Source organism: Neoarius graeffei, chromosome 4 (genome assembly GCF_027579695.1).
Source record: "Neoarius graeffei isolate fNeoGra1 chromosome 4, fNeoGra1.pri, whole genome shotgun sequence".
Taxonomy (NCBI): Eukaryota; Metazoa; Chordata; class Actinopteri; order Siluriformes; family Ariidae; genus Neoarius; species Neoarius graeffei.
The window spans coordinates 28,832,967-28,846,138 of record NC_083572.1 but is presented as its reverse complement, the minus strand read 5'-3'; the positions used below and the strand labels follow the sequence as shown (position 1 = coordinate 28,846,138).

The 13,172-nt window shown below is 40.8% G+C and overlaps 1 protein-coding gene across 3 annotated transcripts in view; it reads left to right on the top strand.

Annotated features, from left to right (window-relative positions):
- Positions 1–13,172, top strand: part of ddx3xb (DEAD-box helicase 3 X-linked b) — a 44,727-nt gene that overhangs the window by 30,516 nt on the left and 1,039 nt on the right. For 2 of the 3 annotated variants that reach the window (XM_060919091.1, XM_060919093.1), the window contains exons 4-19: positions 2,069–2,263; positions 2,406–2,535; positions 2,634–2,741; positions 6,443–6,542; positions 6,680–6,815; positions 6,906–7,003; positions 7,107–7,205; positions 7,299–7,459; positions 7,674–7,818; positions 8,076–8,220; positions 9,723–9,773; positions 10,354–10,535; positions 10,646–10,763; positions 10,865–11,018; positions 11,159–11,289; positions 11,447–13,172. The exon at positions 11,447–13,172 is cut by the window's right edge and continues 1,039 nt beyond it. In XM_060919091.1, coding sequence (XP_060775074.1) covers positions 2,069–2,263; positions 2,406–2,535; positions 2,634–2,741; positions 6,443–6,542; positions 6,680–6,815; positions 6,906–7,003; positions 7,107–7,205; positions 7,299–7,459; positions 7,674–7,818; positions 8,076–8,220; positions 9,723–9,773; positions 10,354–10,535; positions 10,646–10,763; positions 10,865–11,018; positions 11,159–11,289; positions 11,447–11,520 — 2,027 coding nt within the window. In that variant the 3' untranslated portion in view covers positions 11,521–13,172. The remainder of the gene's footprint in view (positions 1–2,068; positions 2,264–2,405; positions 2,536–2,633; positions 2,742–6,442; positions 6,543–6,679; positions 6,816–6,905; positions 7,004–7,106; positions 7,206–7,298; positions 7,460–7,673; positions 7,819–8,075; positions 8,221–9,722; positions 9,774–10,353; positions 10,536–10,645; positions 10,764–10,864; positions 11,019–11,158; positions 11,290–11,446) is intronic. The other variant, XM_060919092.1, reaches the window with a different exon arrangement.

Here is a 13,172-nt window from a genome sequence, read left to right as displayed (position 1 = left end):
CTTTTGGGTTGTGCGCCATGTCTATTTTATTTTGAAGCAGCTGGGAAACAAATTTAACCGTTTCCCAGCTGCTTCAAAATAAAATAGACATGGACCTCAGGGCATGCTGCCTTTTTGTGCTTTGAAGTTTTCTTGCGTTCACGTAACTATTGGAGGCTAAAATGAAAATGTGCTCGTAAGGACCATAAACCATTTCCATGTATGCTTTGTGTAGGATAGCTGGGAATTGCTTGCATATTATTAGGGGAGAACTCCTTAAAGGAGATGTGCAGAACCATGGCCTCACTTTTTGTTTATAAATGCCTTGGGACCTCAAGAATAGCATAGAAAGTTTTAAGCGTTAGCAATAAATCCTAATATAGTAATTTTTACGATTAAAATGATTCATAGAGGTAGCGGTCTGAGTGAATGACCTTGGCATCTATAGCAGTCTGAATGAATCACTCAGATGCCAAGGTCATTCATTCAGACTGCTATAGATGCCAAGGTCATTCACTCAGATGCCAAGGTCAATGACCTTGGCATTTTCGCTATACTATAAAACGGAGCTAACTGCAACTTTGATCCTCCATTTTGAGTTAATTTATTGCCATGCAGGTGTGTTGCTGGCGGGTGCAGCAATATGACAGAAGGTGGATTTACGTTGCATTCATGGCCCAAGAATGTTCAAACTGCAAAGATTTGGACGCATTTTGCGAAAAATTCACGGATTGGGCACCTACGAAGCGGTCTCTCCTCTGCCCTGCACATTTTACTGAGGACTTGTACGAAGCCTCTGATCTGTTGAGGAGCATTGGCTATAAGCCCATATTGAAAGGTACAATTAAAGGAGAAGAAAACTACAAGAAAAGGAAAGTAAGTTCAGTTGCACCAGTTCTCCTGGAGTCTGAGCTGAGCAGTAATGGCAGAGTACTCAGTATGGAGAAAATGGAGAATGAGTGGACCAGGCGTCAGATTTCTCCACTGGATATGCTTGCCTCAGCAGCAACATCTTGCCCTTATGTGGAAGAAGTGAATGAATGAAGAACTGAAAGTCAGATTGTTTCAAAACAGTCGGCCATAAACTTGGCCTTTAAGAAGTGAGAACACAGATGGGTAAGATGCGACTCTCGTTTGGTTACATCACAACACCACTCGTTGTTACCTGCATTTAGATAAATACACAAAACAAGTTACGTGTATTAAAGTTACCAGTATAAGATTATTTAATTTGCTTCAGAATGTGATTCTCAGTTCATCTGATTATTTAATTAGCCGTTTACGTTTTATCAGTCAAAATGCATGCATGTACGTGTATGTTGCATAAGTTATGACACCTATCCTGTTTTAATGAGTCTCATGAGACTGTCAGTTCAGTTCCATCCAACTCTCTAGACGGCTTTGTTCTCTGGCTTTATTTCATAAGGTGGGGGCCTCTGTGGCCGAGGTGTTGCTATTGGATTCACTTTCCAGTGGCTCGAATTGATACAGTTCTAAGTGTATAGCAGTAGCATGTACACACACTCCAATTTCAGGACCATCACGGTCAGATGTACTACTATCTGAGGAATCCGAAGAATATCCAATAAATCCAAGCAAAGAGGCCATTGCAACCACTCTCTCCTGTCGAGTCTGGCTTTGGTCTATAGCACCGGTTCCTGCTGTGATGTCCCCCCCAGGGCTGGCTGGCTCAGCGGGGCAGCTCGAATGCCAACTTTGCAGTCGATTTTTAACTAAAAAAAATTTTTTTTATTCCCAATTATGCAGCATACAAGAGTCAAGGATGGGGATACTGTCCACTCAGAAATGTATTTTAAAAATAAAGGTTCTGCGTATCTCCTTTAACCAAATAAGGAATAAGATACAACTAGCCACTACTCAAAACAATCAGCATCCCATTTTGTTTTTGATCAGATATCAGCTCAGTCTTACTGTTAGTCTCTTTCAGATTTTTATACCTGAAACTAAATAGTTGAGCAAACTAAATAGTTCACCAATTGGATACACCTGCAGCATAGGGTCCCCCCCCCCCCCCCCCCGATTCTTTTCATGTGAATAATGGTGCGTTATGAATTATTCTTGCGTTAAGACTCTCCAGGTGGATGGGATGTTGGACGAAGCAATGGATTTGTAAATGGTTACCGTGATGGCCGTGACAACTACATGAATGGGAGTAACACTTTTGGTAACCGTGGATCTATACGTAATGACCGCAGCAGCAGAGGAAGTGGTTATAGAGGTCGAGGCAGTGGTTCCTATGTCAGCCAACAAGTGCAAAACCCAGGTGAAATACAAAAGCATCCTAGATATTATGCATTTTACTATTAAAGTGGGGAAATACAGGAGTAAATGGCTACATTTGGACAATGTACATATTTGGTATTTGTCTTGCTGTAATATTGTGAAATTAATATTTTTGGTGATAGGCTTTGGCCATGACAACAAAGATGGAGGTGGATGGAATGCCATAAAAGATAATGCATATAATAGCTTCGGTGGGCGTTCTGACAGGAACAAGTCTGCCTTCTACAACGATCGTGGATCTTCCAGGGGAAGGTAAAGTGTTTTTTCTGGGAGCTTCTGCATATTAGAGACCTTTGTTTTTGACTGCTATTTACTGGGGGGGGAGATTTCACAAAACTCTTATTACCTAGGTATGAGCGAGGAAGTTTCGGGAGTGGCGGAAACAGTCGGTGGGTTGATGATTCCAGAGATGATGAGGATTGGTCCAAACCCCTCACTCCTAATGAAAGGCTGGAACAGTGAGTCAAAGCGCGCACGCACACAAAGTATTTACACACTCTGACACACACCTGTCCCACCATGCCTTGTATACAGACCTTGATCCCAGGTTATTACTACCAATCATTCCTGCTCAGAGTTGGAACAACAGACACCCCCCCCCCCCCCCCCCCCACACACACACACACACACACACGCGCACACACACACTTCTGAATGTTTTGTACAGAACGCTTTTTAAAATTTATTTAATAAAAATGCGTTTCTGCTTTGTCTTTATGGTTTGTCTGTAGATTAATGGCCAGAAAGTAAATTGATTCTACAACACAAACTACATAAAAAGTGAAATGATGTGGATTCACCATGTTTGTGTATTTACACTGACTCTATTAGGAACACCTTGGCTTAACTGTACAGTTAGCTAGACATTTAATCATTTTTAAATGTCAGCAGCACAATTGGATAAAATCATGCAGGTCAAGAGCTTTAGTTAATGTTCACATCAAAGATCAGAATGGAGGAAAAATATCATCCCTGTGACTTTAACTGGCATGGTTGTTGGTGCCAAATGAGCTGATTTGAGTGCATCATTTTCAACTACCCAGTTTCTGCGAGTCTTTTGCCCATGATTAGCCTTCGGTTCCTGTTCTTGGCTGATGAGGAGTGGAATCCAATGTAGTCATCTGGTGTTGTAGCCCATCCACCTCAAGATTCAGTTATAGACCAAGTTACTGTTCTCTGACATGTTTCTTCAACAGGGCGTTTCCACTCATAGAACCATCAACGTTTTTGTCCACCCACCCAAAAAAAAAGAAGCACATGCACGCACACCATTCTAGAGACTTAAACGTGTGTATGTGTGTGTATAAGCACACAAAGTGGTGCTTGAAAGTTTGTGAACCCTTAAACAAATGAGACAAAAAATATTATACTTGGTCACTTGTTTGAGTAAAATGATCCAGTTTTACATATGAGTGGCAAAAGTAGGTGAACCTCTAAGATTAGCAGTTAAAGGGGAACTGAAGTCGTTTTTAAACTTGCTTTATTAATGTGTTTACTCAATTGCATTTTTGGTTTTATTAACCTTATATCGTGATTCGTATTGGCATATTATATTACACTTGTCGGCCTTTTCGGTTTTTAGCCATGTTGAATGTCGTTTGTATGGTCCATGGCAGGCATCGCTTATCTGCTCGATCTTCGAGACTTGTGTGAAACTTCAAACATGAAGTGTCAGCGCCGCCATTTTGAAAACTGTTTACACAGCGGCCAGATTGCCATATCATTCCAATTTAGATGAATTTTGAGCCAGCTTCTTCAGTGATGGAGATTCCATACAACTTCGAACCAACGTGGAGTAGAGAGGAGTTGGAAAGATGACAGGATAAGGACTAGTCCGTCGCGCTGGTATTTATGTCATTACTGTTGCACAATTAAAATGTGCCAGATCAGGTGGCTGGTGGGTTTTTAAAATAAATATATGCATGTATTTTGGTGATAAATCCATATTATACTGGGTGCATTTCCCACATAATCCTCACTAAGGTTTCGGACAGCACTACAAAATGGCGTCCCCACTATATAGTGCCCTTTACAGTGAGTGATTTTTGAATACAGGGAAAACTTCTGGCTTGATTACATCAGCATTCGAAAGAGGGTGTGCGTGTCTCTTGATAACGTTGGCAGATGTTGGTCACTTTGATATTCACTGTACATTTTACTTCTGTCCTACGAAGTCTTGCACAGGTCTCAACGAATCTTGTTTACGGCCATTGCTTTGACATATTGACTGATGTATTGCATACCATATTTCAAACTCTCATAACTTGCTATAGCAGAGACAAAATGGCGGTCAGAAATGCATTCCTACATTTTATAAAATGAGAGAGAATTTTGATGATTAAATTTGCCTTCAGTTCCCTTTTAATTTTGAAGGTGAAATTAGTCAGGTGTTTTCAATCAATGGGATGACAATCGGGTGTCAGTGGGCACCCTGTTTTATTTAAAGAACAGGGATCTATCAAAGTCTGATTTTCACAACACATTTGTGGAAGTGTATCATGGCACGAACAAAGGAGATTTCTGAGGACCTCAGAAAAAGCCTTGTTGATGCTCATCAGGCTGGAAAAGGTTACAAAACCATCTCTAAAAAGTTTGGACTCCACCCATCCACAGTCAGATTGTGTACAAATGGAGGAAATTCAAGACCATTGTTACCCTCCCCAGGAGTGGTCAACCAACAAAGATCACTCCAAGAGCAAGGCATGTAATAGTCAGCAAGGTCCCAAAGGACCCTAGGGTAACTTCTAAGCAACTGATGGCCTCTCTCACATTGGCTAATGTCCATGAGTCCACCATCAGGAGAACACTGAACAACAGTGGCGTGCATGACAGGGTTGCAAGGAGAAAGCCACTGCTCTCCAAAAAGAACATTGCTGCTTGTCTGCAGTTTGCTAAAGATCATGTGGACAAGCCCAGAAGGATGTTGGAAAAATGTTTTGTGGATGGATAAGACCAAATTTGAACTTTTTGGTTTAAATGAGAAGCATTATGTTTGGAGAAAGGAAAGCACTGCGTTCCAGTATAAGAACCTTATCCCATCTGTGAAACATGGTGGTGGTAGTATCATGGTTTGGGCCTGTTTTGCTGCATCTGGACCAGGACGGCTTGCCATCATTGATGGAACAATGACTTCTGAATTATACCAGCAAATTCTAAAGGAGAATGTTAGGACATCTGTCCATGAACTGAATCTCGAGAAGGTGGGTCATGCAGCAAGACAACGACCCTAAGCACACAAGTCGTTCTACCAAAGAATGATTAAAGAAGAATAAAGTTCATGTTTTGGAATGGCCAAGTCAAGTCCTGACCACCTTTAATCCAATTGAAATGTTGTGGAAGGACCTGAAGCGAGCAGTTTGTGAGGAAACCCATCAACATTCCAGAGTCGAAGCTCTTCTGTATGGAGGAATGGGCAAAAATTCCTCCAAGCCGGTGTGCAGGACTGATCAACAGTTATCAGAAACGTTTAGTTGCAGTTATTGCTGCACAAGGGGGTCACACCAGGTACTGAAAGTGGAGGGTCACATACTTTTGCCACTCACAGATTATGTAATATCTGGATAATTTTCCTCAATAAATAAATGAGCAAGTATAATATTTTTGTCTCATTTGTTTAACTGGGTTCTCTTTTATCTACTTTTTAGGACTTGCATGAAAAATCTGATGTTTTAGGTCGTATTTATGCAGAAATGTAGAAAACTCTAAAGGGTTCACAAACTTTCAAGCACCGTGTGTGTGTGTGTGTGTGTGTGTGTGTGTGTAACACACTTTTTATATATAAATAAACACAATGTGTGTTATAAAAATTTGTTTTACCAACATCCATGCCACGACCAATCAGAGATCAAATTTTTCCACATATTGATGTGAACATTAACTGAAGCGCTTGACCTGTATCTGTGCTTTTTTGTTTTTTTTGTTTTTTTTTTTTGTTTTTTTTTTTTGGTGCACTGAGCTGCTGCCACATGATTTGGCTGATTTAGAAATCATAAATGTGAAGTTGTATAGGTGTTCCTAATAAAGTGGATCATGAGGTGTATATGAAGCTGGTGGATTTTTGTTTTGAAATCAGTTTCTCTGAAAACTGTACGATGCATAATTGTCTTTTGATCAATCATTTCTCCATATGGCACTGACTGTGTTTTTTTGGTGGTCTTAGTGAACTATTTTCTGGAAGCAACACTGGAATTAACTTTGAGAAATATGATGACATTCCTGTTGAAGCCACTGGCCACAACTGCCCTCAGCACATTGAGAGTGTAAGTATTTTGATCCAGTTGTTTTTCAGAATCCTCCTTGCCTTTATCTTCTGCAGAACTGACTGACCTGTACTTTTTGTGGTCCTTGTTGAATTGTCAATCTGAAATGTGAATTTTGACATGGTTTTGTGATGCAGTTCCATGATGTAGATATGGGTGAGATTATTATGGGAAACATTACTTTGAGTCGCTACTCGCGCCCCACTCCAGTCCAGAAATATGCCATTCCAATTATCAAATCCAAGAGAGACCTGATGGCGTGTGCACAGACAGGTTAGACACGATTTTAATGTGATCTGGGCAGGGGTGAGTGTGAGGGGGAGAGATATAATTGTGGACTTTGTCGTCCGTCCCCCCCCCCAGGCTCTGGTAAGACTGCAGCATTCTTACTGCCAGTACTGAGTCAGATATATACAGATGGACCAGGAGAGACCTTACAGGCTGCAAAGAACAGTGTTCAGGTCAGTTGGTATATGTGCTTGTGATTCACATTGGGGTTGTTGGGGGTGAAATAAAACAATTGTTCATTTGTAACTGCCCAAATGGATTTCTTCATTGTTGTAGGAAAACGGCAGATACGGACGCCGTAAGCAGTACCCCCTTTCTCTGGTTTTGGCTCCAACTCGGGAATTGGCTCTCCAGATCTATGATGAGGCTAGGAAGGTAACTTTGGAAGTTCAGATCACTGAACATAATTTTGCTTCCAGCAAACCCAAGCTCAATCCAGTGTTTTTCCTTGACTACATTCTTTTCTAGTTTGCCTATCGTTCTCGAGTACGCCCTTGTGTCGTATATGGAGGAGCTGACATTGGCCAGCAGATTCGTGACTTGGAGAGGGGCTGCCACCTGCTAGTTGCCACACCTGGTCGTCTGGTAGACATGATGGAGAGGGGCAAGATTGGTTTGGATTACTGCAAGTGAGTAGGTTTCAGTGTTGTATGCTTTCTTTGAGATTAATCTGTTACCCTCTGGTATCAAACTAACAAATCCCTCTTTGAAACTGTTAATACATGCTCTGGAATAAACCTTGGCTTGAGCTTGGGGGGAGTCTCCAAGGGTCTTAAAATTGAGGCAAGAGTCTTTCTTTTCTGTTTACTTCTTGCTCTGAGTCTGTTTTTCTTTATGTTGCAGCTACTTGGTCCTTGATGAAGCTGACAGGATGCTAGATATGGGTTTTGAACCACAAATCCGACGTATTGTGGAGCAAGATACTATGCCTTCTAAAGGGTTGCGCCAAACTATGATGTTTAGTGCCACCTTCCCAAAGGAGATCCAGGTAAAAAAAAATGGCCCATATAACATGTACAGTTTTGTTCAAGGCTTTGAGAAAGTATTTGCATCATCATTCCTCTGACGACCACCTTGTCCTTGTGTTGAGTTACATTTGCTGCTTGCCTACTTACTTTTAGCTAGTAGGCATTTATGATGACACTTTGGTTCACCAAGGTTCACTCAAAGTTAAATTAGGTTTTTGGGGGTTTTTTTGAGGGGGGGCGGTTTTGGGGATTGACCAATCTTGGCTTGTTTGTTTAGATATTGGCACGTGATTTCCTGGAAGATTACATCTTCTTGGCTGTGGGCCGTGTGGGCTCCACCTCTGAGAACATTACCCAGAAAGTGGTTTGGGTTGAGGAGAGTGATAAAAGATCGTTCTTGCTTGATCTCCTGAATGCCACAGGTGATTGACATATTTCCAACTATATAATTGTTATTTTGTATCTTGACGTTAAAGGAAGACTGCCTTTCAGTTTAATAAAATTGATAAAATTTAGTTATCTCTGAAACTTCGTCATCATGTATGTTTATTTCTCTGATAGCTCACAAAATATCATGCAGTTTTATCACTGGGAGCATATCAAATTTGAGGGGATTCCATAGCAAATAATGTGCATGAGCCCCTCCATAGCAAATAATGTGCATGAGATCGCCTGGTTCGTGCAGTTAGTAAACTGAGGAAGTGCATGTGTAAGTTTACCTTTGATCATCCCACCGTCTCCTCTGATCACTGATATTTATTAGTTTGGTCCTGTATCTTTTTCACTTTCCATTACTGTAGTTGGTCTTCCAGGTTTCATTTGCACACACTCCTCCGTTTTGTTTTGTTTTTTTTCTCCGCTTTCAAATTTGTATCCCACAATGCCTTGCACAAACGGGGAAAACCCACCACGTGATGCATGACATGGTATTTTGAATTGGGTCCTGTTGAAGCAGGCAAAAAATTACAGAATTTAGTGTCACGTGGCCCGAAGTTCATTAATTGTTCTATTCAAAAAAAGAACCTAATAAAATTGGAAGTCTCTGATTCAATTTCAGTAGCTTTCTGTTCACGAAACAAAAATAATTGGGTGTCGGAAAATTATTTTTATGACCTACACTTGAAAAATCTGAAAGGCAGTCCACCTTTAACAGATCATTGAGATGAGAGTTCCTGGTGTCATCCATGTTTGTGATATCAAAATTCAGCAATGCTGCAGTCTTTTAGTTTAAATTGAAGAAACTACGGCGTATCATTTTTCTTAATTTTTTCTACAAGCTTTTAACTGTAGTGTAAATCAAAAAATTTTTCAGCCTATCGTGAGATCTGGTTATTTGGAGCCGGGGTATACTGGTTTACCTCTGTCCGTCCATCCAGATTTCAGTCTGTCTGAAATGCCCTTTTTCTCAGCAACCACAAATCGTAGTCGCTTTGGGTTCTATACCGTGTATACTGTTTTCAGGTCTGTCGCACATTGACTTCTTGTTTACTGACTGAATGTATTTACGAAATGTATAGGGTGGATTTACAAAATTTCCGTAACACTTTCCGTAACACACAGTTGTAATCACAACTGCTTGATATTTAGTACCAAGCTTCAGCTTGGGATTCTATAGTGTATATGGTTTTCAGGTCTGTTGCACATCAACTTCCTGCTTACCGATAATGTATTTACGAAACATATAGGGTGGATTTTGATGCCGTTTCAAGAAGCAAAATGCTATTTCAAAATGACAGTTTACCAGGGTACTATTTGAAATACTTGGGGAGAACACTGCTCTTTACTTGTTTTAGGGTTAATTATTTGTTGAAGTCAACATTTCATAAGTGTCCTATTCCTTCGATTGCTTGCATTCTGATATAAACAAGAGTGGGGGTATATGTAAGTGAGCAGTAGCTCACAGTTGATCTTGTTTTATCTAAAGTCATACCAGGCGAGGTTCAGGACAATACTGGGGAAAATGGTGAGAAACCTGGTGAGTAGAGTCTTTATCCACCCCATCTTTGCTCCCAGTGGCACAAGAAGTCTCATTATTCTGTTCATTTTGTTGCCCGTGTGTGTTTTTGCATATGGTTTTGTTAAACATTACGTGCATGGAATATGCATATATTTGCACTCTTGACACATCATGTTTTTCCTTTTTGTTTTGCACTGTGATTGGTGGAAGAGGAGTTGCCTTATGGTACCGATGTTTTTGTTCCTTTATTATGCATCATATCCCTCAAGCGACAAATGTTTATGGAAACGGTCTTTACACTTTAAAGTTATTGAACTGTTTGATCATTTATGGATTGAGTTCAACATTACATTTACATTACATTTGGATAAAATTAGCTCATGTTTTAAGTCGTTCAAATTCTGTAAAGCTGCTTTGCGACAATGTTTATTGTTAAAAGCGCTATACAAATAAACTTGACATTTCCTCAACTGGATCCTTACATTTAATGCTGCTTTATTGTGCTAATCATCCAATTACCAGTGCACATAGTCTTCATTTGTAGTCTTGGTCACAAATGGAGGCACATCAAGTTTGTCTCTCCTTCCCCTCCCCATAGGCAAAGACTCTTTGACTCTGGTGTTTGTGGAAACCAAGAAGGGTGCTGATGCACTTGAAGACTTTCTGTACCGTGAGGGGTATGCTTGCACCAGTATCCATGGTGACCGTTCACAGAGAGACCGTGAGGAGGCACTCCATCAGTTCCGCTCTGGAAGATGTCCAATCCTGGTTGCCACTGCTGTATGCTGCTTGTCCCCCCCCCCGCAACTGCATACATTTTCCTTATCATGGAGTGAAAATATACTATTGTCCTTTTTGTTTTTGATTCTGAGCCATTTTCTTTATTACAGGTAGCTGCACGTGGTCTAGACATCTGCAATGTGAAACATGTCATCAACTTTGACCTGCCTAGTGACATTGAGGAGTACGTCCACCGCATAGGCCGTACAGGTCGTGTGGGAAATCTTGGTAATGACCTTTCCTGATTGTGTTGGGTGTAGTCAGCTTTCGTTAACCTTAAATATACTGATTGTTGATGTGTTGGTCGGCTCTAAATCTGTTTTCCCCAGGTCTTGCTACCTCATTCTTTAACGATAAGAATGGCAACATTACAAAAGACCTCCTGGACATTCTGGTGGAGGCCAAACAGGAAGTGCCATCCTGGCTGGAAAGCCTGGCTTATGAGCACCAGCACAAGGGAAGCAACCGTGGCCGCTCAAAGAGGTGACAAATTTGTTGCTGCTTTGTGTTCAGTCACTGGTAATTAGATTGACATGGGGCAATTGATATCCCTTTTTGTTGTGTAATGCTAAAGCCAAATAAAGATTTATCTCATGTTTTGCTAAAGTTTTTCTTTTTGTTAGGTTCTCTGGGGGGTTCGGAGCCAGGGATTACCGTCAAACCAGCAGCAACGCCACGAGTAGTGGCTTTGGGAATCGTGGTAGTCGTAATGCTGGTGGTCATGGTGCCAACCGTGGATTTGGTGGTACTAAGGGTTAGTTTCCACTCACAGGGAGAGGAGTCTTAATCGCTTCTTTAAGTAATGTGTACCAAGTTGCTTAATATTTTGTGCATCACAAGTTTCAAGTATGCACTGTAATGGTTCTAATTTCATAGATTGCTTTCTATAACCTGGATTTCTGTGCCCACAGGGGGATTTGGACATTTCTACAACAGTGATGGTTATGGTGGCAACTACTCTCAGGTGGACTGGTGGGGAAACTAACTTCTTAACCACACATGCGCCTTTCAGTTCCCCCATGATCCCAACACCAAACTTGCTGAATGGAAACCACATGTAATTAAGCCAGGCTATAAAACGCTGTGTAGCATTCAAGAACTCTACAGTACATTAACACCTGTGATTCTCTGTCCACATTATGGAATGCGTCACTGGCTCCAGGAGATGGGAGACATTGGCCACAGGAGGAACCTGTCTCCAGACTTGCTTGTCTGTAAAAAGACTCAAAGGAAGAAAAGTAGAAATGTTACTTGTCTTGGCTGTTTTATTTTTAAATTCCACTACATTTATATCGCTTTCTTTGTAGTAAAGGAGAATCATTTGTTCAATGTACTGTGCCTTTTGAATTTGGATTTTTTTTTTTGTCTTGTTACCTTTTAAACATCAAATGGCTGACAAATGGCCACAGTTTAGTTTTTTGTGTGTTTAATTTATTCGGGGAAAAAAATGGGCTTTTGAAGGCACAAATTAAGATTTAATCAAACCTTGGCAAACTCCAGGAAGGTTTGGCTCTGGAGTTCTGAACATCAAATTAATCACAGGGTCACCAGGCTCATTTCAAAAATGTACCTGCCCCTCTTACATTGGTTTTTACCCTTGCTTTGCAAGGGAAGGAAGATCTTAATTCAAATGTTAATCTTGCTCACTCTATCCTGGAGAGGTAGCTCTAAGGGATGTGGTAGTCATCTGAAAAAGATTTAGCAAGCCATTCCAAGTTAATATCGGTAACTATGATGTGAGCAGTTTTTACGTCCATTCACACCAGTGTTTGGATGCACAACACTTGTATGCTCTTATGTGAATCATAACATTTTTCAGGCAGCTAGTTCAGTAACAGGCTAGCTGTTTGGAGGTGTGCAGTTTCTTCATTCTGTTCCTTACTTGAACTTCTGTGGAGTGGCAATTGTTTTATACTTTTTACGAAATAATTTTTGAAATGAAGAAACCAGTGGACTATGAGCTTCTGCATTAGTGAAATGTTGCTATCTTGGCACGGGTGTCAGAGTGGACATGTCCTAAATGCCAAGCCCATCTCTTCAGCAATTTGCTTGGCAAGTGGTGGTGTTTTTTTGGTTGAGAGAGAGAAATTTGTCAGACTGAAACCAGGCTTTCCTTTTTGGATCAAGGAATATCATTTTCATTCTCTTCCCTCCCCATAAAAAAAGCAGTGAATTTCAGATTGACAAGTGTGATGTAGAGACACTGCCTCCCTGTAAGAACATGGAGGAGGGAGGGTAATTGAGGCAAATTAGGAATAATGTACACAGGAGGAGGAATTGATTTGTACATGGGGAAGCAAATTCTAGTGGCGTTGGAGTTTTGGCTAATACACTTTGGAGTGGGGGTTTTTGTGGTTGGTGTTTTGTTGGTGTCTTGGCCAAAGTAATGGTTACAGTTCCCCTTCCCATCCTCAAGTCAATTAAGGACATCTGATAATGTGGAGATAAGATCAGCAGTCACTCACTGCAGCTGGCAGAGTTTTTTTTTTTTTTTCCCCCCCATGCCTTTTAAGCAGTTGTGGTGTGAAGGAGGGGGGCATGATGCTACATTTTGCTGAAGTGCAATAGACGTCTTCAAGCATGTTGTGCCTTTTGACATTTAAAAAAAATATATATATTTAGGTGAAAACGGTGAAC